This window comes from Plecotus auritus, assembly GCF_963455305.1.
Source record: "Plecotus auritus genome assembly, chromosome: 2".
In the NCBI taxonomy this organism is placed as follows: Eukaryota; Metazoa; Chordata; class Mammalia; order Chiroptera; family Vespertilionidae; genus Plecotus; species Plecotus auritus.
Genome location: NC_137771.1, coordinates 454,522 through 480,817, shown reverse-complemented (window position 1 = coordinate 480,817; position 26,296 = coordinate 454,522). Strand labels below are relative to the sequence as shown.

At 55.6% G+C, this 26,296-nt stretch overlaps 1 protein-coding gene across 1 annotated transcript; it reads left to right on the top strand.

The window, feature by feature from the left end:
• The first annotated feature begins 506 nt into the window (after positions 1-506).
• SSU72 (SSU72 homolog, RNA polymerase II CTD phosphatase) lies at positions 507-25,368 on the top strand. The gene is made up of 5 exons (XM_080655910.1): positions 507-897; positions 10,965-11,108; positions 22,424-22,563; positions 22,825-22,943; positions 25,046-25,368. Exons 1-5 carry the CDS (start codon positions 719-721, stop codon positions 25,145-25,147), a joined length of 684 nt encoding a protein of 227 aa, XP_080512036.1. The 5' UTR covers positions 507-718; the 3' UTR covers positions 25,148-25,368.
• Positions 25,369-26,296: the final 928 nt, after the last annotated feature.

Here is a 26,296-nt window from a genome sequence, read left to right as displayed (position 1 = left end):
AGCGGAAGAGGAAGTTAAGGACAGGGCCAGTCACCACGTGGATCTGGGTCCTGACCCCAGAGCCGTCCCTGCGGGGTTCTCCCGACGGCGGGGGTGCGAGAGCTCTTCCCGCGGCTCTGTCCTAAGTGTTGACACCTGACATCATCTAGGCTTCCTCCCTCCAGACACGCTCATGACTTTATTTAATGTTACACTTTGCAGAGTTTCCGCGGGAGGGCGATGGAAGGCAGTGGCGCCGGTCCCGGAGAGGCGCGGGCAGCGGAGGGAGGGCAGGGAGGCTCTGGGGTTGGCCGAACACGGGCGACCCGGTGGCAAGAGCGAGAACCCAGGGCCCAAGGGGATTCTGCGGCGCGTAGAGCCGCCCTGACCTATGCCGGTCGCGACCAGCCACCTCCCACGCCTGTCTGGGCCGGCGTGGCGTCACTGCCGGCGACAACGGCGGGACGTTCGCGACGCCTTACGTCACTCTCGGCGACGGCGGCGCGGCCTTGTGACGTCAGCACGCCGACGCGGTCGGTGGGCAGCTCCTGTGAGGAACGGGGGCCTCGGCTGCGCCCCCTCGGAGCAGAGGCGAGCTCGCCAGCCCGGCGCCCGTCGGTGGGCCTCCCTCCGCCCGCTGCCTGGTTTCAGATCGCGCGGGGAGGCCTGCGGGGCGCCGTGTATTCTCCCGCGCCGCGCGTCCCAACGCGGTACGTCGTCGGCGCCGCCGCTTGGCGTCATGACTTCCGGGAGCCGCGGCCGCCATCTTGCTCGCGCGGAAGAGCCGCGCCTGGGTGGGAGTCCCGAGCCGGAGGGAGCGGACGGTGAGGCCACCGCCATGCCGTCGTCGCCGCTGCGGGTGGCGGTGGTCTGCTCGAGCAACCAGAACCGGAGCATGGAGGCGCACAACATCCTTAGGTAGGTGGGCCTCCGCCCTGGCCCAGCGCGCCCCGTCCCCCGGCCGATCCGCCGTCCCTCCGGCCCGAGCTGGGCGAAGGCTGCCTCTGTTCTCCCCGGCCCGTCCGGGGCGGGGCGGTCCCTGAAGGAAGCTCGGGGGGCTGCCCGGCCCGGGCTCTCTGGCCGAGCGCTGCGAGGGGTGGACAGGGCTGGGTCGGCCTCGCGGTGCCCCCACGTGTGCTTAACTTCGCGGGAAAATTCAGGTTCTAAGTTAAAACGTTCCCGCGTCTCCGGAACCTCCAAGCTCCTAGGAAACCCGGAAGGCTGGTGCTCTGTGCGCCCACTTGGCACGCACGTCTGTGCATCTGAAAGTAGTGGGCCTGTCTGGGCTCAGACGCCAGGTTAGGGGTAGTGTCTGGCGACTGTCCCCAGGGCGAATCGTCATTTATCAAATCTGTTGGGAAACCTGCAGGACGTAACCTCAGGACAGGAAGAGGCTTTAAAAAAAAATGGGGGGGGGGCGGGAATAGCCTGTTTTGTCAACGTCATGAATTTGTGTGTTTGCTTCTAGCCACACGTTCAAGTCTCATGTAAAACACACCCCCCCCCCCAAACCCCCTTGAAAGGCTCCAGGCGGTGGTTTCTGGACGGCAGTCGAGTTGGAGCTTCGCGTTTATATTTCAGTACTAACTCCTCTTCGGGGACCTGGTGTTGTATGTCTTTAAAAAGTTCACTCCTGCTTGACAGAGTTTTCTTCCTCGATCCCTCGCATTATTGTTCAAGTTTGGTATACACGTCAGTGTTGACAGTGACACAAAGCTGAAACTGCCTTTTCTCCCAGCGCTCCTATGTGTGGATATTAAAGGACAGCAGTGCCTGGCTGCTTTTCTCCGTCCTGCTTGACTCCTGAGTAACTCGGGAAAAGTAGAGACCCCCCACCCCACCACCATTCTGGTTTCCCTATTGAAGCTGGAAGTGTCCAGTGGCCATGATCTGCTAATGAGGAGTTTGATTCTTCCCAACCAACATCGGCCACCCTGTCCAAAGTCTTCACTTAATGTCATTTGTGGGTAGCGTGTGATAGGCTATGAACCTAAGAAATCTATGTGCAGGTTATATTTAAACTGTAAAGTTATTTTAAAACTAGAAATACGCTAGAATTATATTGTGCTGGGTCATACCCCCAAACTGCATTATGTCCTTTATCATTAAAAGTTGGGTAAGCCCTGACCGGTGTGGCTCAGTGGATAGAGCGTCGGCCTGCGGACTCAGGGGTCCCAGGTTCGGTTCCGGTCAAGGGCATGTACCTTGGTTGTGGGCACATCCCCAGTGGGGAGTGTGCAGGGGGCAGCTGATCAATGTTTCTCTCTCATCGATGTTTCTAACTCTCTATCCCTCTCCCTTCCTCTCTGTAAAAAAAAAATCAATAAAATATATTTAAAAAAAAAAAAAAAGTTGGGTAAATTTAAGCAGCAGAATGCAGCGTTCACATTCCCGGAAAATTACTCAAGGAAACTGATGTTTAATGTTTTTAATTATAATAACAGGTGCTGTGGAGACCACCTCATCCTGCTGGTTCTGGCTGGTGATCCTTTTAAGTCCTTCAGCTATTAAGTATTTTTGTAATAAAGTTGGGATGAAATCTTAGAAAAGAAAAAGCCTTAAAAATTCTCTGCATCAACTTTGTTAGTGAAATCAGTTTCAAAGTCATGCCTGTCTGATGCCCTGGGCTGGTCCTGGGAGCTCAGTTGGTTAGAGCATCAGCCAGATAACACCAAGGTTGTGGGTTTGATCCCAGGTCAGGGCACATACAAGAAGCGACCGACAAGTGCATAAATAAGTGGAACAACAGATTGATGCACCACCCCCCCCCCCTTACCCTCTCTCTGAAATCAGTAAATAAAAAATAAAAAGATAGCAAGTTCTTACTAGTTCATCGTGGTGGGGCCAGTACAGCACTGGGTCTCCTGTGGGAAGGGGGCAGAAAAAGCCAGAGGAGGAATTCTTTTTTGTGCGTTTACCCCGTGTACTGTCTTTCAAGTTTACTCATCAGAGGGCAGAATGAGGGCCGAGGAGGTAGGTTAGGGTAACATGTTATTCCTATGGTGAATGTAAGGTTATTTTAGACATGGCTCTTTAATTTCTAAAATGCCTATTTTGGGGGGTGTTTTCCTTTGTTAAAAAATAATCTTTGCAAAATTCTCACTGAAGAAAATATGGAAGATGAAGATCACTCAAAATACCATTTTTCTGTGTCTAATACCTACACTTAAAGGGAGATCAAAATGAAGCTCTGTAACCTCTCCGCATCATGTTGTGAACATGGTCTGATTGCAGTACTCATTTCTGTGTTTTATTATTACTATTTCTTTATTTGAGAGAAACATTGGTTTGTTGTTCTGCTATTTATGCATTCATTGGTTGCTGCTTGTATGTGCCCTGACCAGGGATCAAGTCCTTGGTGTATCTGGACGACACTAACCAACTGAGCGACGACCAGGGTCACTTTCACTTGGACGCACTGAGTTTGACCGTCTGTTCCTGTGGTGACAGCCAGAGGTTGGGAACCTGCGGTCCAGGAGTCCAGAGGGACCCTGGGCAGGGTGACTTGTAGCCAGTCTCCCATTAATAGACATTTGGGTGTCCTTGTTCTGTTTTGCAGTTATACAGTGTCAACATCCTTGTGCCATATAAATATCTGCACATTTTCTGGTTATGTCTTTGGCATAAATTCCTGGAGGTGGAGTTGCTGAGTCAAAGGTAGACATGTTTTACATTTTCATACATTTTTGCCAGACTGCCTTCCAGAAAATACCTATTTTTAAAATTCTCATTTCCTCACCATCTTTTCATGCTACCAGGGCAAAAGTATGGATATCACCTTCCTTTATTTTTAAATTGCTTTGATATTGAACAGTTTTTCATGTATTTCTCACTGTTGAAAAACTACTTAAGACTTTATGTATTTTGATTTTTTACAGGGTTTAAAAGCATCTTCAGAAACTTATTTGAAGGTTTCTGTTACAATTAGAGCTTATGAAAGTCAGATTTAGAGATAAGGCCTTAAAGGTGATGTTTGTGGAAAGCAAAGAAAAATGATGTGGTAGGTGGAAAAAAGCAAGAAAATTGTGTGCAGGCTGGTTACAAATACAAAAGAGTATGCATAGGAAAACAGATGAAATATCAAAAAGAATGTGGCCGAAACCGGTTTGGCTCAGTGGATAGAGCGTTGGCCTGGGGACTGAAGGGTCCCGGGTTCGATTCCGGTCAAGGGCATGTACCTTGGTTGCGGGCACATCCCCAGTGGGAGGTGTGCAGGAGGCAGCTGATTGAAGTTTCTCTCTCATCGATGTTTCTAGCTCTCTATCCCTCTCCCTTCCTCTCTGTAAAATATCAATAACATATATTAAAAAAAAAAAAAAGAATGTGGCTACCTGAACACACTCTGTAGGTAGTTTATCAGTGAAACCCTGTTTTATTTTTGCCCTGTTGAAAATCAGCTTGGACTGCATTTTTTTTGACGTCGAATACAAGTAATAATAGAGCTGGTCAGAATGTTCCCTGGGGTGATCATTTTTATCTTTTCAGACTGAAATTTTTCAAATACCAGTCGGGGGCGGGGGTTAGGTTTTTAAGGTGTTGGAAGACTTGTTTGTATGATTCCATAGAGACTCCTGTTCTTTGTACCCCGGGGATTAAGATTTCCCTTGAGAGCCAATTAATTTTTTTGTTCCAAGCTACCTCCTACATGTTAAGAGGCATGTTGATTTTTTGGAAGCTACGTTTCTAATTGTACATGTAGCAATTCAAAACAAATTTTAGAGACAGGCTTCTGTGAGTTGTGGGGCTGAGTTCTCAGTGTTCTCAGTCACAGCTCCCTGGCTGTGTGGTTTTGGGAAGATGAGCAGAGGCTGCAAACATGGGAGACACAGGTGAGCTCATCTCTGGCGCTCCTCTAGCAGGTGCTGTCCCAGCCTCACCTGACTGCATCTGGGCACCCGTAGATGCCCACACTTGAAAGGGGAGGAGATGCCACCCAGAGCAGGAAGGCCCAGCTTGTGAGGGACCCTAGGGGCTCTGGTCATTGTAGATGTGACAACCAAGACTCAAGATGGGAAACTCTGGGTTGAAGGAGGGATCCAGGAGGTGGGGGTGGGGGGTGCCACAGTCAACTGAGGTCCTGCAGTTCTGCGATCTGGGTGGTGCTCTCAAATCTTCACATCATGACCAGAGCATGTGGGCCCCAAGCCACATGGGGAGAGAAGGCACTCGGACCTCCTCTCAGAGGGGACATGTCTCAGGCTGCCTGAGGGTGTGTGGTCACACCCCTGGCACGTCTCAGACATAGGGTGCTCCCACTCAAGGTGCCAAAAACCTCTGGTCTGAACACATTTACAGAAACTTCTTACTAGGGTGGCTCAGCTGAGTCCTGCGGCCTCTGTGGCTGCGTCTTTGATGTCTCAGTTCTGAGAACTTAAAGGAAAAAGGAAGCTGACTGGAAATGATGTGGGAAGGTGACTGGGTCTGAAGTTGGGTCCTGGGAATGGCAGAGGACCACGCGCACCTGCATGGGCTCCGAGGGGCTGTATGGTTTTTGTTTTCAGAAGCAGGACAGGGTGGAGAGTTCCATTTGAAGGTGAACATTGAGACAGAACCGGGCAGCCCAGGCACGGGAACAGCTCCGACAGCTGAACGTTCTTCCCTGCATTTGGGTCCTCTCCGGCCTTTCCAGATGAGGGCAGGCGCCCGAGCAGGTGCATCAGGGGGCGTGCGTCCCTGCCAGGGACTGCGTTCTGCTGGTGCCGGAAGGAAGCACATTGATGGTTGTGGTACTGGTGCTGTGTGGAGGGGGAGCCCCCAGTGGCCAGCAGAGCAAGGTGGCCTGGGAGAAGACAGGGTCCAGGAACGAGGCATGCGGGGCGTCCAAGCAGGGCACCACCCGGGCAGTCTAAATGGCACGTTTGTCACAAGTTCAAGGCACAGATCTGCTTAGAAGCCGCCCGGTTTCATTCTTGGCCTCGTGGGATCATAAGAATAAATGAGATCATAGAAAATGTTTACTGGAACGTGTTTAGGGCCCACAGTTCGCTAGTGAGAACATAAATTTTATTGGAATGTTTGCATTTCAGAAGTGTGTCTTCCCAGTCCTGGCCGGCTCACAGTGCAGTTGCAGGCAGGCATGTCGGTGGGACAGCGTGGGAGCAGTGGCTGTGTGCTGTGGGCATGAGGCCACGTAGCTAGCGATGGGGCTGAGGAGCAGTGACGTGCCTGTGTGGAGGGACACGGAGGGACGCTGTGCTCACAGGCTGTGCTCGCAGGAGGCTGGAGGTCTGGGCTCAGTCTGAGCAGAGCAATGCTTCCCAGTAGGTCAGGGCTCACACTGCAGCACTAGCCCCCTCACGATGCTTCTGGGGTTCTCTTTAACGTTAGCATTCCCTTAGTCATGGGAGAGCAAGGGAAACGATTCTTACCCCACGGTTAACGTGGTCTCTGATAGGTTTTGTTAATCTCAGAGGGAGAGAGGGAGGGAGAGAGAGAGAGAGAGAGAGAAAAACATCTATCAATCGCCTTCCGCTTGTGTCTGAGAGAGGGAGGGAGGGAGGGAGGGAGGGAGGGAAAGAAATGTGGATCAGTTGCCTTCCACTTGTGTCCTGACTGGGAATCAAACCCGCCACCTTCTGGTGTACAGGACGTGCCCCAACCAACTGAGCCACACCCGCCGGGGCAGATGGGTTCTTATGAAAGATTTTTATGCTGGTGAAGGCGTTCGGTAAATACTTGTCTGGAAGGTTAGGTGAACATAGAAAATAGTCGGCATTTGAAACAAAGCCTGTTGTTGTCAGGAATCCTCTTATTCTAGCCTGCAGTTCTCTTATGTAAGAAACAAATTGTCACGCGCACGGCTCACACGCAAGATGGGCTGTTAGGTGGTTGCACCAGCTTAGAAGAAACAGCGCTTCGCTGCTAATTAGCCTTCTGCCACTGTGAGCAGTTTGCTGGGGGAGGAACGAACCGCATTCGTCTTATTTTTAAAGGTGTTTGGTGAAGATCTGCGTCTGCAGGGTGGTGAGGACAGCAGCGGGCAGTTCCTCCAGAGAAGCCCAGCCAGCGAAGGAGCCTTGTCTGGGCGGCGGGGGGACGTTGGGCCCCGGTTACCTGGGGGACGAGTTACTTTGAGGGATATGGAGAGTGTTCCATCTGGAGACCCAGTCAAACCTCAGACCCAGCATGACGCGCTGAGGGCAGGAGACAGGCCTGCCAGGTGGTGTCCCCCGCAGGTCGGACCCAGACAGCTGCACAGGTGGAGGGGAAGGCCCTATGGCAGCGGTGGGGGGGGGGGGGTGTCCTCCCAGAAGCCTTCTGGGCGTGCTACTCACTGTCCTGTGTCCTGGATGTTTTATTTATTTTCTCATCCCCCCGGGATCTGAGGAGGGAGATTTGGGTCTGTTTTGACCACTGCGTGTCCCCAGCAATGGTGAGCTTCAGGAAATACTGTGGAATCAAATGGAAGGCGAACCTGCTGCCAGGAGAAGTGGTGGTTTCTCGTGTTTGAAATGTCACCATTGGGGCTTCCTGACGCCTTTGCTGTGGCTCAGATGTACTCACTGGATAGATAGTTCATCAGTGATCTCAAGAGTGGCTGTGCTTAGGCTCATTTTAATACATTGTTTAATTGTTTTTTGTTGTTGTTGTTTTTAGAGAAAGAAACATTGATTTGTTGTTCCACTTATTTATGCATTCATTGGTTGGTTCCTGCCCTGACTGGGGCTTGAACCTAAACTTTGGTGAATCAGGACAATGTTCTAACCAAATGAGCTAACCAGCCAGGGCCTAGGAAATTCTCTTTTTCTTTTTTTATAATATATATTTTTAATTGATTTCAGAGAAGACGGGAGAGAGAGAAACATTAATGATGAGAATCATTGATTGGCTGCCTCCTGAACACACCCCAACTGGGGATCGAGACCGCAGCCCAGGCGTGTGCCCCGATCAGGAATCAAACCGTGACCTCCTGGTTCATAGGTTGACGCTCAGTGACACAGAGCCATGCCAGCTGGTCTCGACTGTATTTCTTCCTCCGACCCCAAAAGGTTCTCTCTCCCGAATATCCAGTTTCCTCATTGCAGACACAGCTGGGACACTGCAGGTGCATTCCAGACGCCCTCAGGTACTGCGTGTTTTGTTTTCCCGTGCACGGAAGTCATGTGTGTGTACGCTGCACTGTAGTCTGTTAACGTGTGCAGTAGCATTGTCCAAACCAACAATGTACAAACCTTAGTAAAAACACTCTACTGCTAAAAAGTGCTCTCATCATCTTAGCCTGCTGGAAAACGGCACCGTAGCCCTGGCTGGTGTGGCTCGGTGGATAGAGCGTCGGCCTGCGGACTGAAAGGTCCCAGGTTCGATTCTGGTCAGGGGCACATGCCAGGGTTGCAGGCTTGGTCCCCAGTAGGGGGCGTTCAGGAGGCAGCCGATGAATGATTCTCTTTCATCACTGATGTTTCTCTCTCTCCCTCTCCCTTCCTCTCTGAAATCAATAAAAATATTTAAAAAGAAAGGGGCACCATAGACTTGCTTGACACAGGGTTGCCACAGGCCTTCAGTTTCCGTGTCTGCCTGGCTGAGTGGAGTGGTGTTTTTTATTTTTATGTTTTATTGATTTTTTACAGAGAGGAAGGGAGGGATAGAGAGTTAGAAACATCGATGAGAGAGAAACATCAATCAGCTGCCTCCTGCACACCTCCCACTGGGGATGTGCCCCCAGCCAAGGTACATGCCCTTGACTGGAATCGAACCTGGGACCCTTCAGTCCGCAGGTCGACGCTCTATCCACTGAGCCAAACCGGTTAGGGTGGAACGGTGTTTCTGTATGTGGTTTCACGTGATTTGTTTAGCGCTACCGCCAGAAGGCAGGGCTCATGAAAGACGTGCGGGCTCTGGAGACAGAGCCAGAGTGGGTCCAGGTACGTGTTGAACAGCTGCTTTCATGCTTCGGGTCAGTCCTGGCCACCAGCTTCCTGGCCACAAGTGTTCTCTCCTGGTTAATGCATCCCTTCGGCCCACATGCTTCTCAGCTCTCAGTAGGACACCCCGGCCTGGCTGCTCCCTCCACAGGGACGACCCTGCCTTCTGGGCACAGGCCTCAGCTCCATGCCTGTCCTTGGGGAGCTGTGAGTCTCCCCCCGCGGCTAGAGAGGCGGCTCCTGGTCCTGTTGGCCCTGACCCGGTGCCCTAGGGGTGAAGTGAAGAGTTGGGGGAGTTGGTGCTGTGGGCTTCTGGACGCCCTGCTCTCCCATGAGTCCCTCTGCCCTCGGGAGCCGTGAGGGTTGATGGTCTCACAGTCTGCAGAGAGCGTAGGTCTGAGGAATAATTCACTCTTTTCCTTGAGATGGACCTTTTCCCATTAAATAGCCAGTAGGGCCCTGACTGGTTTGGCTCAGTGGATAGAGCGTCGGCCTGCGGCCTGAAGGGTCCCAGGTTCGATTCCGGTCAAGGGCATGTACCTGGGTTGCGGGCACATCCCCAGTAGGGAGTGTGCAGGAGGCAGCTGATCGATGTTTCTCTCTCATCGACGTTTCTAACTCTCTATTTCTCTCCCTTCCTCTCTGTAACAAATCAATAAAATATATATTAAAAAATAAAAATAAATAAAATATATTTAAAAAATAATGAAAAATAAATGAATAGCCAGTAAGTTGCTGGAGCGTTGGCAGCGCCGTTAGGGCACTTGCAGGGAAGTGGCTGGTTGGGGCAGTTCCTGTGGGGCAGTGGTCAGCTGTGAGGGCAGCTTAGGGGAACGTGGCCTCCAGAGAAGCAGGTGCCGGCCAGCCTTGCGTGACCATGACCCCTGTGTGGAGTCGAGCAGGTAGAGGGTTCCTGTTGCCGCCTGGTTCCCACCGCCATGGTTGAGGTGACCTTGGTCAGGCTTGTTGGTGCTTTGACAAAAAATACTCCTTTTCGCCAAGACCGGTTTGGCTCAGTGGATAGAGCGTCGGCCTGTGGACTGAGGGGTCCCGGGTTCGATTCCGGTCAAGGGCATGTACCTTGGTTGCGGGCACATCCCCAGTAAGGGATGTGCAGGAGGCAGCTGATCGATGTTTCTCTCTCATCGATGTTTCTAACTCTCTATCCCTCTCCCTTCCTCTCTGTAAAATATCAATAAAATATATTTTTAAAAAAATACTCCTTTTCTTGTATGTCACCTGGATTGGCGAGGGGCAGCGTCGGGACTGGGAGGAGGTGTCGGCCTGTCTGCTTGGAGGCGGGGCCCGTTGCCCTCTGGTCACAGCACACGCTTGCAGACGTGCTTACGCCTGGCCCCCCTTTCCGGCGGCATTTGCAGTGGCGACCAGCGGGGAACGTCCCAGCTGAGGTGCCTGGCCTTTGGTTTGTCGGTCATGCATCTGTTCCCCCCCCCCCCCCCCGTGTTCTCTGGCCAGTTCTGGGGTGCAGTGCGCGTGCTGCCCCTCACCCTTTCTCAGTGGCAGGAAGTGCCCAGCTGTGTGGGTGGACCTGCAGGTTCTGTCTTGGGTGGTTGGGTGCTGCTGCCGACCGTTCTGGGGCTGGTTGCAGGTGCATGCGGGGGGCGGGGGGCTCCCAGAAGGGAGGGGTTGGGTGGAGGTGACAGCGGCTTCCCAGTCACTCAGCAGCTCCGTCTGAGTTCGGCTTGTGTCCCGTTCGCCATCCAGCAGCCATTTGCCATGGCCCACTGCGCACTGGGCGCTGCTGGCGGTCGGGGCAGGCAGCCCTGCGTCTCCGTTATTTTCGGTTTTGTCTGTTTTGTTTGTTTTTTCCTTATTCAATTCTCAGTTTATTTTTTATTTTATTTTTTTAAATCTCTTTATTGATTAAGGTATTACATATGTGTCCTTATTCCCCCCTTTACCCCCCATTGTTTGGTTTTTATTTAACATGCTACATGACTCTTTAACATTTGAATAAAGTACTTAAAGTTAAGTATTTAAAAACGTGTTCTCGAATACCAGCAAGATACTCATTTTGTTTATTCCCATCTCATGCCCCTTGCTTGTAGGGTCAGTGTCTGACTTAACCCAGCTGTGATCTTTGTCTCCTTTTGTGTCTTTCAGCAAACGGGGATTCAGTGTCCGGTCCTTTGGAACAGGGACTCACGTGAAGCTTCCGGGGCCAGCGCCCGACAAACCCAATGTTTACGATTTCAAAACGACCTATGATCAGATGTACAACGATCTCCTTAGGAAAGACAAGGAGCTGTATCCCAGCGGGTCACCCTTTTCAAGACCCCAGTATGGTGGTCTGTGGCACAGGCATCGTGCTGACCCCATGTCGGGCATTGGGGAGGCGGGTGGATCGTGGCCGCCGCCGCGTGCTGTGCTGAGTCCTCTCATCTCAGAGAACTAAGTTTGCGTTCCTGGTGCTGCTTGGACAGTGCAAGGGGGGGCACCCTGGGGGCCGTGGACATGGAGGGCACGCAGACGGACACGGGAAGTCCATGGTGACAAGGTCACGATATTCCACAGATTGGATGGGGAGGGGGCTGCAGGCTCCGTTGCTTTCCGCCCTGCAGGTCCGCCCCCTTCCCTGGCAGGCAGGTGTGTGCCAGTGGGTGTGCACTGACACCGCCGGCCGGGCGGCTGCACCGCCCCTGGGATGTCTCTGGAAGGGCAGGGCCGTAACAGGCCTCGTTGTGAGCAAAGGGAGCCTGTTAGTAAGTGGTGATTCGAGGAGCTTGGCTTCCCGGCATTCACATCAGGCACAGACACAGGCTGCTGCATCTGCTACTTCGATGCAGGAAAGAAAAGGTTTTGTGTTTTGTTTGTTTTTAGCTTAAGGAGCCAATTTAGTTTCTCACAGTTCGAGTGTAGAAATCCAGGATCAGGTGTTGGCAGCGTTGGCCTCCCCGGAGGCCTCTCCTTAGCTTGCAGTGGCCATCTTCTCCCTCTGTCCTCACGTGGTTTTTGAGGAGAAGATGCTTTTTAAACGTAGTCTTTGTGAATGTGCACGGCTGTGGTGGTTAAGGTGATCGCTGCCGGGGTTTTGACCAGGCACCTGCCACCCTGTGCTGCTGTGGGCTCCGGGCCTCTGCTGTCACTGCGTGACGTGTAGTTCTCCGGGTGGAGCCCAGCTGAACTCGGGTGGAAGAGATGTAGCACCAGTGGAACGCCTGGCCCCATGTTGGCTCAGGTGTTCATAGGCCACAGGTGTTCTCTGTGCATTCCGATTCCTTAGCCGAGCGGCCCGGAGGTCTTGTAGCCAGTGTGAACCCCTGCTCTCCTGCCGGCTCCAGGCAGATGTGGGTGGGGCACTGGGGCAGAAACAGGCACCTCCTGTGGGTGCCACAGCGGGCACTTGGGGGTCTGGGAGGCCATGGTGGCGGTGATGATCTGGGTGGCACCTGGAGCCAGTCCCCCGGGCGGCGTGCCCGGCGGGCGGGAGCCCTCGCAGGTGGGGCGGTGCGTGTTCTGGGCCTTCCTCAGAACCCCTGGCAGGGCCTGCGTTGGGGGAAGCCCCCCAAGTGTTCCCACTGGTGAGTCCTCACCTGTGTCCTGTCTCCGTGTTAGAGCAACTGCTCTACTCACATTCTTGGGCCAAGGAGGGGGGCTGGGTGCAGGCTCGCCGAGAAGCAGCCTCGGACGGTTGGGGGCCTGGGAGCTGAGGCTGCCCTTGGCCTTGCAGCAGCGTTACCAGGGTCCCTTTCCCCGGGAAAGAGCGGGGTCTTAGCGCCAGGCTTCCGAGTGCTTGAAGCTTGTCTGGAGACCCTGGCTGGTTCTGAAGATACTGTCAGCACCGTTCACGTTTAAGCTCACACCCACGGGAGAAGCGAGAACGGGGTGGTGTGCTTGCACACTCCCTCCGTGCTCACAGAGGCCCTTTCACAGCAGCAAGCAGCTGACAGGTTTTTAAAAGACAAAATCCAGAGGGACTCTGAGCAGGAGGTGATGTGCGTGTCCCTGATGGCTCAACAGGAGCAGAACCCACTCCTCAGAACTCGGTGTCCCCCTGACGCATCTGTTCCAAAGACAACTGGACGTGTGTGTGTGTGTGTGTGTGTGTGTGTGTGTGTGTGTGTGTGTCCGTGCCCGTGCATGTCTCTGCCGTGTCAGGAAGCTGGGAGGGGGGGGGGGCTGTGCCCACTGTCACCAACAGTACTAGTCTCCTGGCCACCCTGTGTAGGAAAGCCCCCTCCCCTCGAGATTGCCCCCACAAAGCTCTGGGCGTGGTGGGGACACCTTTGTTGCTTTATCGACTTCACTTGGGTGGAATTTCTGTCTCCTGGGGTGTGAGGGAGGAGGCAGAACAACCTTGTGCTTGGTGCTCAGCGCGACCCAAGTGCAGCCCTTGACCAGTCATGGAGAGTATCTGCTCCAGGGGTCACTGAACACTGCAAACGCCCAGGGTGAGGGAGGGGAGTGGCATCAGGGGGGTCTCCGTGGCAATACAAGAGGAGATACTTGATTAGCGATGGGACACGCATCTAGCTGCAGGGGGGGCCTAGCGATTTGCTTGCTTCCTCATTTGCTCCTGATTCATGCAGCTGAGAGCAAAGCCCTGCCCGTGCCTGGGACAGAGTGCTTGGCTGGTGTTTGCAGAAGTGGCGGTTAAAACCAGTAGGAAGCTAGAAAAATAGTTTATGATGTAACATGGGGCAAATGAATTTTCTTTGTTGTCGATCCTCATCCAAGGATATTTTTTCCATTGATTTTTTAAAATTTATTGATTTTTTACAGAGAGGAAGGGAGAAGGATAGAGAGTTAGAAACATCGATGAGAGGGAAACATCGATCAGCTGCACACTCCCTACTGGGGATGTGCCCGCAACCAGGATACATGCCCTTGACCAGAATCGAACGTGGGACCCTTCAGTCCACAGGCCGACGCTCTATCCACTGAGCCAAACTGGTTAGCGCATCCATTGATTTTTAGAGAGAGGGAGCGGGGAGAGAAAGAGACACATTGATTGGTTGCCTCCCACACCCATCCTGACCAGAGCTGGGGATGGAACCTGTAGCCCAGGTACACGCCCTTGACCGGGAATTGAACCCGAGACCCTTCAGTGTGCAGGCCGACGCTCTTAACCAGGGGTACTCAAACTACGGCCCGCGGGCCACATGCGGCCCACCGAAGACATTTATCCGGCCCACCGGGTGCCGCTGCCTGTCCTGCTTAGCAGCCGACTCGTCCCGGGCCCGCAGTGCGCATAGGAATTTATTCATAGTTTTTTTTTTTTTTTAAACTATAGTCCAGCCCTCCAACAGTCTGAGGGACAGTGAACTGGCCCCCTGTTTAAAAAGTTTGAGGACCCCTGCTCTTAACCATTGAGACACGCCGGGCAAATGACTTTTTCCTGGAGTGACAGGGTTCTGGAGGCGGCCTGCACCTGCCCATGCAGCCAGGGCCTCAGGCCCCTGCGTGCACTGACCTCATGGTATTCCCAAGGACTGGCCTCAGGAGGGTTTGGCCAGTTGTCCCATTAGGAGCCAAGGCCTTGGTTAAACAGCGGGTGTGGCTTTCTCCACCAGCAGGAGCAGGAATGAGGTTAGTCACAGTTCACTACCATTTCCTAATGGGGATTGTCTACGAATAGTCCAGGAAGCCTGCGTTCACCTGGCCCTCCAGACGAAATCTCTTCTGAGTTCCATTACGAGGGGAACTCCGTGGTGTGTGCCATCTGTCCGTTCAGAGGGCAGCCCGTGGCTTCCGTGCTTCTCGGCAGCTTCCAGAACATGGTTCCCGTCCCAGCTCTCCCAGCCCCGGCACTGCCCACCTTCTCAGTGGGTGCGCCTCTGGGCGGTGTGTAGCTGGAGACGTGATGTGTGTCTCCTGGCCACTCACCAGCAGGGTTTGAGGGTTTCCATGTTGTAGGGTGCATCAAACTGGCTTTTTCTTTTTGAGAAGCCAAGTTTGTTCCGTTCCTTGCATTTGAAGTATTGCTTGATGACATCTTTGGCCTCAGACTTCGTTTCTAAGTGCACATTTTCCCCCTTGACCTTAAATTTTCTTCCCTTGGCCACGAATTCACTGTGAATACAGAGTGGCTTAACCTTACTGTTTCCTGTGGGTGCGCGTGTAGCTCCAGGGGGGTTCCATTTTCCCACGTGAGCTCCTCCCAGGGAGTCGCAGCTCCCGCTGAGGAGTCCAGCTGAGCCCGGAGCATCCTTGGAGAGCCGTTGGTGAAAAGATGGTTACGTTCTTCCAGTGTAAGAATGACCAGCCTGTAGCTGCGTGGACTCCGCGGGGCCCGGAGGGAGGGGCTGGTCTGTCAGGAGGCTCTGGGCTGTTTGAAACCTTTTGGTGGATAACGGCTTTGTAAATGACAAACCCATTTGCCTTAAAAAGCAGGTAAAAGCCTGCCTCTAAACATGTTAGTGGGTAGTGGGGTTTTAGCATGTGACCAGTTGTCCCTAAACATGGGTTTGAAATTCGAATGTAACCCTTGCCTGAATCCTGTCTGCATGTGTGTGGACTGAGCGTAGGAGTCCAGCATGCGCCTGTCTCCCAGGTCTCCTATAATGAGTCACTATTCTTCTCCATCTCTGTCTCATTGTCTTGTAGGCCTTGGCTTAATTTGTGTGTCCCCACGTTTTCACTGTGTACTTTTTCTTGTCTTGGGGGAAAGAAAGGCTGAAAATAAAAACGACTTCTCGCACTGTATACCCCACAGCCTCCTGACCTCCGTGCTGGGTGTGCGGTTAGTGGACACAGCAGCTCGAGAGGGCCCATGTCCAGAAACTTCTTCGGGTCTCCTCAGGCGTGTTCCCAGCCGGCCCGCTTTCTCGTGCTGTGCTCGGAGGGTGCAGACAGCTGCCTGGTCCTCCTTCCGGGCCGGGCTCACTGTGCTGGCGTCCCTGTCGCCCGCCTGGCACCTGCACGTGCGTCATTGGGCTCTCCTGCTGCTGCTGCATTGGACCCCGTCGCATGTCACCCTGGTCGGCAGCTGTGCGTTAAACTGGTTTTTAAAATGGTGTTTGTTTTTTTTAACAAGCTGAGCAGGGCCCACGGCTGGGGTAAAGGAGGTGAAGCCAGGGTCACTTGTGGGTCTGGACATACACAGTGCCCTGGCCATGCTCACTGCTGTGCATACTCGCCCAGGCCTAAGGGGTGGACCTGCCCCCCCACCCCCACCCCGACACCAGATGTGTTGGAAGTGGGTCGCTTGACCTAAAGCCAGGGTGGTGTGGGCCATTGTAGACCCAGCAGAGCTGGCCGCCCTCTCGTCTCGGCAGCGGGACAGCGCCTTTTCGAGCGGACTCAGGGGCTCCCACGTTCTCGCTTGTGCAACCTACATGCTTTGCAAAAATTGCTTTGATTTCTGAAACGAGTTTGAATTTACTTCCTAACATAAAAAGTGCTGCCTCAAAAGCTTTGGTTGAGCAGTTCTGTGTGGTTTGAGGCTCCCAGCTGGCCCCACAGCCCTGTGGGAGGTCCCCCAGCTTAAAGCTGCTCTTGGCCATTCTTACTCTCCCCGTGTGCCAAGGGCTCCCCCCCAGGCTCCTGCCCTGGTGCCAGCCCTCCAGTGGGTGATGGGCTCCAGGATGCACCTACCTGGTCGGCAGCCGCTGGGCCTGGCCTGCGGTCGTGGGAAATATCTTGTGTCCCTGCTGGTTCCATGCTTTGCCAGGACAGTGTAGGGTGGGACAGGCCCTTTGGGGTGTCACCTGTATCCGTGACGGGAGAGGGGTGGGCTGCTTCTCTCGGTCATGGGAGAATTGGGAAGGAAAGGGTGGCAGCCACTCCTCACCATGGCTCTGGGTGGGCTCCCTGGTCCCACTGGGTGTGCTTTGCAGTGACTCACACGTGTGGTTCCCTTCGGCCTCTTCTGAATCTGAGCTCCAGGGGGCCGTGGCCGTGGCCTGTGGCATCTAATCGGCCTTGGAGGGCTGGGTGTGGGGTTTCAGGGGTGCGGCCCTCCTCCCATGGCAGGGAAAACGTTCTGGGGGTGGGGGGTCAAAGAAGGGGGCCTGAGGGAGATGCCAGGCTGAGCAACCAGGGGTGCCAGCCTACCTGGCCCTCGAGTCCAGAGCTCATTGGGCCACGGCCCCGTTCCATTGGGGCTGCTCACAGGTAAAGGCAGAGATGTTGCCGCTACGTCGTCATAAAATCTGACTGAATGAGCTGTTCCTGAGATGGGCTGGGTAGCTTCCCTGCTGAGGAACCGCCCATCCCCTGGGTGCCCAAGTAGCTCCAGCTGCAGGGGAGGGGTCCCGAAGGGAACATCGGGCAGGAGTCAGAGGGGCTGCAAAGACACCAGAGACGAGGGAGGGGGTCACTGGCCAGGAGTCTCACCTCCTGGCTGGGGCTGCTGCTCCTGGTGGCTGTGGAATTGGGCTTCCCCAAGGCACAGGGCCCTGCTGCCCTGGAAACAAGAATTGGGGGGAGGGGGCGCCTGGGTCTGGGCCCATCCCAGGGAGGTGTGCCTGAGCTGGGCAAGTGCAGCCTCCTTCAGGTAGCCCAGCCCAGTGCAGCTGGACCGGCTGTGACCACCGGGTGGTCCCGGGCCCTGCCTGAGCCCTGGGGAGGGGTTCCGTGGGCATTTCTGAGCCACAGTGCCTTTGAGAACCCTGCCTCCCCAGAGGACTTGGGCCCCACTTGAGGGTTTGTGCCTGTGCCTGACATTTGTTTGGTCAAGTTTAAGATTAGAAGTTAAATTGGGTGACAGGATCCCAGTGCAGAGCATGGCCCACCCTTACTTAGGGAGTGTTGACCACAGAGGATTTGGGGTCACCTCCAAGGCTGAGGCACAAAGTGGGGACACCTGAGCTGTGTGTGGCAGCATCTGGGGACCGAAAGAAGTCGGTGTCGACTGGGGTTGAGCGAGCATCTGTGAAGCGGCTCTGAGCCATCCTGTCGGCAGAGCCCGAACACGACCCGTCCAGCCAGGACCTGAGCAGGTGACCCCACAGGTGCATGGGCGGGGATGGGGGTGAAGGTTCTGGCCCCTGGTGGTTAGGAGGGAGCGTGGGGGGGCTGCTGGCCCTGAAGCCCCTTTGTGACCAGGTGCCGCCTGGCTTGGGGTCAGGGCTGTCCCCGCCACTGGCCTCCCTGCTTCCTGAGGTTGGAGGGTCTTCCTAGCCCGTTTCTCTTGCTCCCTGCTGCACTCCCTTCCTGCCCTTGGGAAGCGCTCTGTCCACCCAGGACTGGGGCTTGGGGAGCGGGGGAGGGGGGCAGTGGCAGGCCCCTGCCCATCATCATGGGGCTCAGTGAAGGGCGGGGGGCGGGGAGCCCTGCTGATAGGGCCTGGTCCTTGCTCGGGTTCCTGCGGCACATTCCCTTGCTCTGGAAACTGCTCGCTCATCTCCAACCTCAGCCCCCCTCCTAGCCCCATGGGACCTCTCTGCTTTGAGCTGAGTGCCCACAGGGTCTCTGGCCCGGCCCCCAACTCCCGCTGCCCACGCCCTCCTGCTCCCACCCACAGTTTGGAGTCCCTGCACTGTGGGCGCCAGCAAGCTTCCAGGGACAGCCATGGAGCCAGGAGAGGGCCCCTCGGGGCTATGGGTGCAAGTGCTAGGCCCCGCGTCATGGAACAGCAGCTCCCTCCGTGCCCCACGAGTCCATCAGAGCCAGGGGTCTAACTGCTCCATCCTCCCCTCGGCTTGGGAAGCATCGTGGGGTCTGGGAGGCCGAGGTGTAGCAGGAACCTCCCGTGTCACCCAGGCAGACTGTGCTCCTCTGGACCCAGCAGCTCCTGTTTCACACGCGAGTGCAGCGGAGGCTCAGCCAGGCCCGCCCACCCGGCCGGCCACCGGAGCCCCTGCGCTGAGGGGCTGGGGTGTGACTAGAAACCTAAGTGCTCGCTGGGGGAGGGGTGGTCAGCCCTGTCCTCGCAGTTCCCAGTGCCACTCTGGGCCTCACGGGCTCCCTGTGTCTGCTGCTCCCGGCCTGAGTCCTCGGGTTCAGGGCTGCGTGAGGGGTACCGCTGCAGGTCCTGCTGCTGCCTCAGCACGTGGAGGCCCTGCGCAGCCAGGAGGCATCCTCGGCCTGCAGAAGCGTGTCACTCTGACACGGGGCCTGGGGTCTGCTCCTCCCAGCAGTACGCACCCTCACGGCCCCTCCCTCTGGCCCCGGCTTTGCTCTGATTGGGGCTTTGTCCTGGTGGCAGGCTCGGGCTCATCCGCACCCCCCTCCTGTCCCTTGTGGTTTGAAGTGCGGGTTCAAGAGGCTCTGGGTCTCTGGGAATGAAACGGCGGTGGGTTGTGGTTTTCCTGCTCAAGGGCTGGGGCAGCACCTCCTGCCCTTGGTCCTGCTTGGCTTGGCGCAGGCCATACATCCCTGGAATTTGCCAGAAAATAGTCCCGAAAGGCCACTGTTTTACTTCCCTGTCACGCGAATGAGGGTCCGGGTCTGGTCCCCCAACTAGGCCTTTCTGCTTAAGGTCTGCCCATGAGCCTCACCCTCGTTGTGACATCACCTGAGTGATGGAGGGCGACGTGCAGGAGGAGGGAGTTGTGCGAGTTCTTTGCAGGACTGTCAGCCCCGACCTGAGCACCCGGGGTCCTCTCCCGAGAGCCGGGCTGGTGGGGTGGCAGGTGAGAGGCTGACCACAGGCTCAGCCTCAGCCTCACGCCCTCTCCTGGGCCTTGCTGCCCAGCCTGTGGGGTGCAGGGCGCCGGCGTTACTGACGTGTCAGGAACCAGACCACCACAGCCGTGGCCTGGCATCGTTTTACGTTAGAACTTAGGTAAACCACTTGAACGCATTATGAAAGGAAGCTAGGAAGACAGCGTGAGCCATCTGAGGCACGTACATTGTCCGGGAGACACTGAGCTAGCACTCAATTCCTGCATCAGCCACACTCTCTCAAATGGAATTAAAGGTCCAGAATGAGCCCGACAGGCCACACCCTCTCCCTGGGGTCCCAAGGGGGTGCCTCCAGCTCAGGGGTCACCTACTTGGTGGGACCTCACTGCGGGACCCGTGTGTCCGCTCTGAGCTCCTGGGCCCCTTTCACTGTCTTTAGTGACCCTGGCACCTTTTTTTTTTTTTTTTCTGTATTTTTTAAAAATCTATTGTTGAAAGTATTACATATGTCCCCTTTTTTCTCCCATTGACCCCTTATAGCCAGCTCCTTCACCACCATATTGTCTGTCCATAGGTTATGCACATATGCATACATGTTCTTTGTTTGATTTCTTCCTGCCCACTCACCCACCCCCACTTTCCCCGGAGATTCCATAGTCTGTTCCATGCTTCTGTGTCTATGGATCTATTTTTTTAAATTGTATATTTATTTTTTTAAATCTTGTTCAGATTATTACAGATGTTCCTCTTTTTTCCCCCCATATCTCCCCTCCACCTGGTTCCCACCCCACGCCAGGCCTTCCCGGCCCCACTGCCCACTGACCTGGTCCATAGGTGTAAGCTCTTTGTCCAGCCTCTTCCCACACCCCTCACACCCTCTTTCCCCCGACAATTGTCAGTCCACTCCCTTTCTATGCCCCTGGTTCTATTATATTCACCAGTTTGTTCTGTTCATCAGGTTTTTTATTCACTTGATTTTTAGGTTCACTTGTTGGTAGATATGTAACTGTTGTTGTTTTGTTCATAATTTTTTTATCTTTACCTTTTTCTTCTTCCTCTTCTTAGAGAATACCTTTCAGCATTTCATGTAATCCTGGTTTGGTGGTGATGAACTCCTTTAGCTTTTTCTCATCTGTGAAGCTCTATCTGCCCTTCAATTCTAAATGATAGCTTTGTTGGGCAGAGTAATCTTGGTTGTAGGTTCTTGCTGTTCATCACTTTGAATATTTCTTGCCACTCCCGTCTGGCCTGCATAGTTTCTGTTGAGAAATCAGCTGACAGTCATATGGGTGCTCCCTTGTAGGTAACTAACTGGTTTTCTCTTGCTGCTTTTAATATTCTTTGTCTTTTGTCCTTGGCATTTTAATTATGATGTGTCTTGGTGTGGTCCTCTGTGGATTCCTTTTGTTTGGGATTCTTTGCGCTTCCTGGACTTGTAAGTCTGTTTCTTTCACCAGGTGGGGGAAGTTTTCAGTCATCATTTCTTCTAATAGACCAACTGTGTCTACACTGGAAGATCTGTTGGGCAGGAGACACTTATGGGGCAGGACTTGCTACAGTGGGGCTTTGGTGCTCACTGAGTCTGAACCTTGAGTGTGTCTCTTATGGATGTGAAGAGTTGCAGTCTGGTATGGTCTCACACTGACCACTGGGTACACTGGCTCTTGGACCTCCAAGGAGTTGCAAGGTCAGCCATTGTCTGGGGCTGCCCAGCAGGAGCTGCAGAGACATATGCAGATTCCTCCTCTTTGTATGGGGTTTGGAGGTTTCCATTCAGGGCCCATCTGTGAAGCAAGGCCGGCGGCTGCTGCAGGGCCTTGGACCTTCTTTTGGAAGCTCTGGGGCTCTCTGACCCAGCTGGAGTTTGACAGGTTTTAGGTGGAGAAAGGACAGGCCATTCATATGCAAAAGACGATACACACACAGCTTGGGTGGGGTTGTAAATCGGGTGGGGCGGGGTCTCTGGGAATCACCAGGATGGAGCAAATAGCAATGGCTGCCAGTCAGCCCTGCATCAGAGAGGTCCCCGGGTCTCCACCCCCACATCCTTGTGCAGGAACAATGATCTCTGTGAGCACCTCTGAGAGAAAGCCGCCCTCACGTTCCTGTCCCGATGCCAGACCGTCCAGTTTCTCCCCGTATGTGTCTGGGTCCCCCAGAGTCTCGCCCGGAACTGGAGCTCAGAGCAAGCTGGAGCTTGTATCTCCCTCCCGATGAAAAGAGCAGCACATCCAGGTGCCAGCACTCTCCACGCCTCCGCACCTCTTACCGGTCTCACTGCGCCCTCTTCACCTCTCTAGTTGGGGAACTTCCACTCGACCAGCTTTCCCGCGGTTCTGGGTGGTAGTTGTTCTGCCTTTTAGCTGTAATTTTGATGTGGTTGTGAGAGGCAGCAAGTGTAGGTGTTTACTTATGCCGCCATCTTGGTCCTCCTCTCGACCCTGGCACCTTTTTGCTGCCGGGTTTCTGGAATTGCGTTGCTGTTGTGAGCCAGGCTGGGTGGCGTCAAGGTGAGCGCTGTCCTTGCTGACGGTCGGAGTTGGCTGAGCAAAGGTGCTGTGGAGCCAGTCAGGCAGCTGGCGGGTTGAGACACAGGTGGCTGAGGTGGCAGGCCTCAGGTCTCTGCTTCTGGAACGTGCTGGTCTGGAAGCTGCGGCCTGGCCGGCCGAGGTGGGCAGGTCCTGACGCCGATCAGGGCAGGGCTGCCGCTTGCCTTGTCGTCTGCAAGGCCTGGGTGCTCCTGCCCGTGGAGCTTGGCGGCTCTGCCTGTGCAGACACTGGCTCAGCTGACTTCACGACGTCTCCCCTAAAGTGCTGGCTGTGGGGCTCAGTGGATAGAATGTTGGCCCTCAGACTGAAGGGTCCGGGTTTGATGCTGGTCAAGGGCACGTACTTTGGTTGCAGGCTCGATCCCAGGACCCAGTCTCTCACATGGACGTTTCTCTCTCTGTCTCTCCCCTGCCCTTCCACTCTCTAAAAATGGATGGAAAAATACCATCTGGTGAGGGTTAGCCAAAAAGTAAAGTCACTAAAGTTCCTTAACCCGCGCCCAGCTACACGCAGAACGGCATCTTGCACATGTTGGACAGGAATAAGCGGATCAAGCCCCGGCCAGAGAGGTTCCAGAACTGCAAAGACCTGTTCGACCTCATCCTCACCTGCGAGGAGAGAGTGTACGACCAGGTGGTGGAAGGTGAGCCCGCGGCGCTGTACCCCTGCGGGTGCCATTCGTCCCTCACACACCCCCTCCCCCGGCCCCAGGGGGCTCACAGCCGGCCGGAAGGGCCTGGCAAGGGGCTTTGGCCAATCATGTTCAGGGCAGAGCCTGCTGAATGCTTCTCCCAGGACCCGGGAGGGTTGAGGTGGGGGCCTGGTGTTGACTGGGTCACAGCCATTTTGAGGAGGAGGCTTGGTGCTCGGCACGGCAGGTGACGCGTCATTTCTGTCCCCTTAGATCTGAATTCCAGGGAGCAGGAGACCTGCCAGCCAGTGCACGTGATCAACGTGGACATCCAGGACAACCACGAGGAGGCCACGCTGGGGGCCTTCCTCATCTGCGAGCTGTGCCAGTGCGTGAGTATCCGCCCGCCCGGCCTGCTCGGCCTGTGCCGGCCCCTGAGGGTGCCCACGGTGTGAGAGTCAGCAGCTGGCTCTGGGGAGTTCGCGTGGTGTGTGAAGCTGACGGAAGGAGTGGTTGCTGGGGTCTCGCTGCCATGAAGCTGCCGTGTGTCAGGGTGTCAGAGGGCCTGAGGGGCTCTGCATCCCTTCACTCGCCATTCCCAGCGGCTGGGCCTGGGCCCCGGGCCCCTCCTGTGTGGGAAAGCCAGGGCTTGTGCAGCCAGCACAGCTGTGCTCAGAGCGGAGTGTTCTCTTACGTGTGACAAAAGCACCGAGCACAGGCGCCCACAGCCTGGCTCTGCCCCTGGTCCCTGGGTCTCGGTCAGCTGGCGTGAGTGACAGAAACAGGAAGAAACAAATGGTGAGAGTATCGGCCTGCGCCTCAGGGGGTCACAGGTTTGGTCCCCGGCTGCAGGAGGCGGCCCGTCAGAATCTCTCACGTCATTGGTTCTCTCTCTCTCCCTCTCTCTCCCTCTCTCTCTCCCTCTCTCTCCCTCTCTCTCCCTCTCTCTCTCTCTCTCTCTCTCTCTCTCTCTCTCGCTCTCTCGCTCTCTCGCTCTCTCTCTCTCTCTCTCTCGCCCCCTCCTCCCCTCCCTTCCACGGTATCTGTAAGTCATTGGAGCCCGGCCAGCATGCTCAGTGGGCAGAGCGTCAGCCTGCCGTCTGAAGGGTCCCAGGTTCGATTCCGGTCAAGGGCATGTGCCCAGGTTGCAGGCTCGACCTCCAGTAGGGGGATGTTCAGGAGGCAGCTGATCGATGGTTCTCTCTCATCAGTGATGTATCTCTCTCTCCCTCTCCCTTCTTCTATGAAATAAAATAAAAATATTTTTTAAAAACAAAAATCAGTGGAAAAAACATGCTCGGGTTAGGATTAATTTTTTTTAAAAGCTTAACCAAGAAGTCTAGAGAGAGGTGGGCCCTGCTGGTTTGCTCTGAGGGGCCCAGCACAGCTTCCATCCCAGTGGGCCTCACGGTCCAGTGTGGCTGCTGAAGCTCCAGCAATTGTGCCCATGAGCCGGCCGTCGTGCAAGAGAAAAGGCTGCCGGGGAAGGCATGTCCCAGAGATCACACGTATGACTCCGGTCACCTGGCTGTAAAGCGGAGTTGTTGGGGTGGGGGTGGTGCTCTTCAGAGGCCAGGACGAGCCATCAGTGGCCTTGGCTGCAGTCCAGCTGGCCGCCCAGGGCTGACCCTGGCAGCACCTGCTCCTTTTAGGGCAGTGGTCGTCCAGCAGGGGCGCCTGGCCCCGTGTGCACACTTGCAGGTCTCACAACTGGGAGGGATGTTGGTGGCAGCCCGTGGGGAGAGGCCTCAGATGCTGCCGTACAGCCTGCACAGGACGGTGTGCACCCCTCACTCAGGGAGGAAGGGGACCGCCCTTCTGTGCCCGGTGTCTCATGGAGTGCGGGTCCGTAGCTGCAATCCATGTGACTTTTTCCCATTTTTCTTTTAATACTTTTTTTTTTAATATATTTTATTGATTTTTTACAGAGAGGAAGGGAGAGGGATAGAGAGTTAGAAACATCGATGAGAGAGAAACATCGATCAGCTGCCTCCTGCACACCCCCCACTGGGTATGTGCCCGCAACCAAGGTACATGCCCTTGACCGGAATTGAACCCGGGACCCTTCAGTCCGCAGGCCGACGCTCTATCCACTGAGCCACACCGGTTTCGGCACTTTTAATACATTTTTTATTGATTTCAGAGAGGAAGGAAGAGGGAAAGAGAGAAACATCAATGATGAGAGAACCATTGATTGGCTGCCTCCTGCACACCCCACACTGGGGATCAAGCCCCCATCCTGGACATGTGCCCTGACTGGGAATCGAACCTTAACCTCCTGGTTCATAGGCCGATGCTCAACCGCTGAGCCACGCCGGCCAGGCTCCATGGAACATTGGATACGTTGGACTGCAGGCCCTGGTTTCAGAGCCCAACCCCTTCCCTTTGCGCTCCCCCAGGGGAGGGCCTGGGGCCACCCGGCATGAGGAGTGGGAGCTGGGCTCCTGGGGCCTGGGACCCGCGTCCTCCCACTCAGACGCGTCTCTGCCCGCAGATCCAGCACACGGAGGACATGGAGAACGAGATCGAGGAGCTGCTGCAGGAGTTCGAGGAGAAGAGCGGCCGCACCTTCCTGCACACCGTCTGCTTCTACTGAGCCAGCAGCCTCCCCGCCCGACGCGGCCTCGCGCTGCCTGTTGTTAATACTTGTTCCTCCCCCGTTCTGGCCCCGAGGGCTGCTGCCCACGGATGGCCGCCCTGCGCTGTACATAGTTTGGCCCCACAACTGCCAAGTTCGGTGTCCCCCCCTAGTTAGCAGTGTGAAATTAAAGTGTTTTTCTTTAAGCAAAGCAAACACACGTTCACAGTTTACTTCCCAATGTCTGTCGCCATTCTGTGTTCCCTCCCCCGACCTGGCTGGAATGTACCAACACCTGGGAGAGAGCCTGCAGGTGTCCAGAGAACAGGAGCCGCCGCCTCTGCTTTGTCCTGAGCTTGGCCGTCCCTCTGGCCCCGCCCAGGTCCCTCTGGAGGAGGCAGAGCTGGGTGCCCGCCGCCGCAGCCACTTAGGGTTCTCTGATGGGCTCTGGCTGCAGTCCAGGGCCCGGCTTCCCACTGACCCTCCTGGTTCATGCAGTTGAGGAAAAGCTCCGGCCCCTGCGGGAGGGTGCAGGCAGTGCAGCCACGTGTCCTGGGCTGCCCTGGGCTGTGGAGGAAGGTGGACTCGTATGCCTCCCCAGGCCCCAGCATCATGGGGCCCCCAGGCTGCCCAGACCGGTGCGCGGGGCTGACCCTCGGGTCGCCAGGCCAAAGCTGGTGCTGCCCCAGCCGGCGGGGGGTGGGAGGAGGGGGAGCATTCTTTGGCTTTTGCTCAGCTGTCCTAGCCCTGTGGCCATGGCTTTGGAGTGACATTCCTGGCAGCTCCCCAGCGACCCTGCCGGCCTCCCCATTAAGGACTGGGGGCCCCGGGCTGCTCAGAAACTTCCACTGACAAATGGGGAGAAGGAGGGAGCTGCGCTCGGGGCCCTGGATCACCACGGGGGTCGGGACGTTGGGCTCCAGAGCTGCTGGGCAGGCGACCAGGGCCCCCTACTGACCAGATGCCCCAGGGAGGGGGCGGGGGCGGGGCGGGGCGGCCGCGTGGTCCCTCCCGGAGGCGGGCGCGCAGGGAGAGGGGGCCGGAGCGCGCGGAGCGAGGACGGGAGGGAGGCAGGGCCGAGGGCGGAGCGGAGCGCAGCGAGCGCGGTGGCCCGGCGGCTGGACGACCCCGAAGCGACCGAGTCCCCTGCCCCGCGCTGCCGGCCCG

Coding starts and splice junctions, on each gene's coding strand:
- SSU72 (XM_080655910.1), top strand. CDS start 719: ATGACTTCCGGGAGCCGCGGCCGCCATCTTGCTCGCGCGGAAGAGCCG. Junction 898..10,964: donor GAGGCGCACAACATCCTTAG/GTAGGTGGGCCT, acceptor TGTGTCTTTCAG/CAAACGGGGATTCAGTGTCC. Junction 11,109..22,423: donor CTTAGGAAAGACAAGGAGCT/GTATCCCAGCGG, acceptor ACCCGCGCCCAG/CTACACGCAGAACGGCATCT.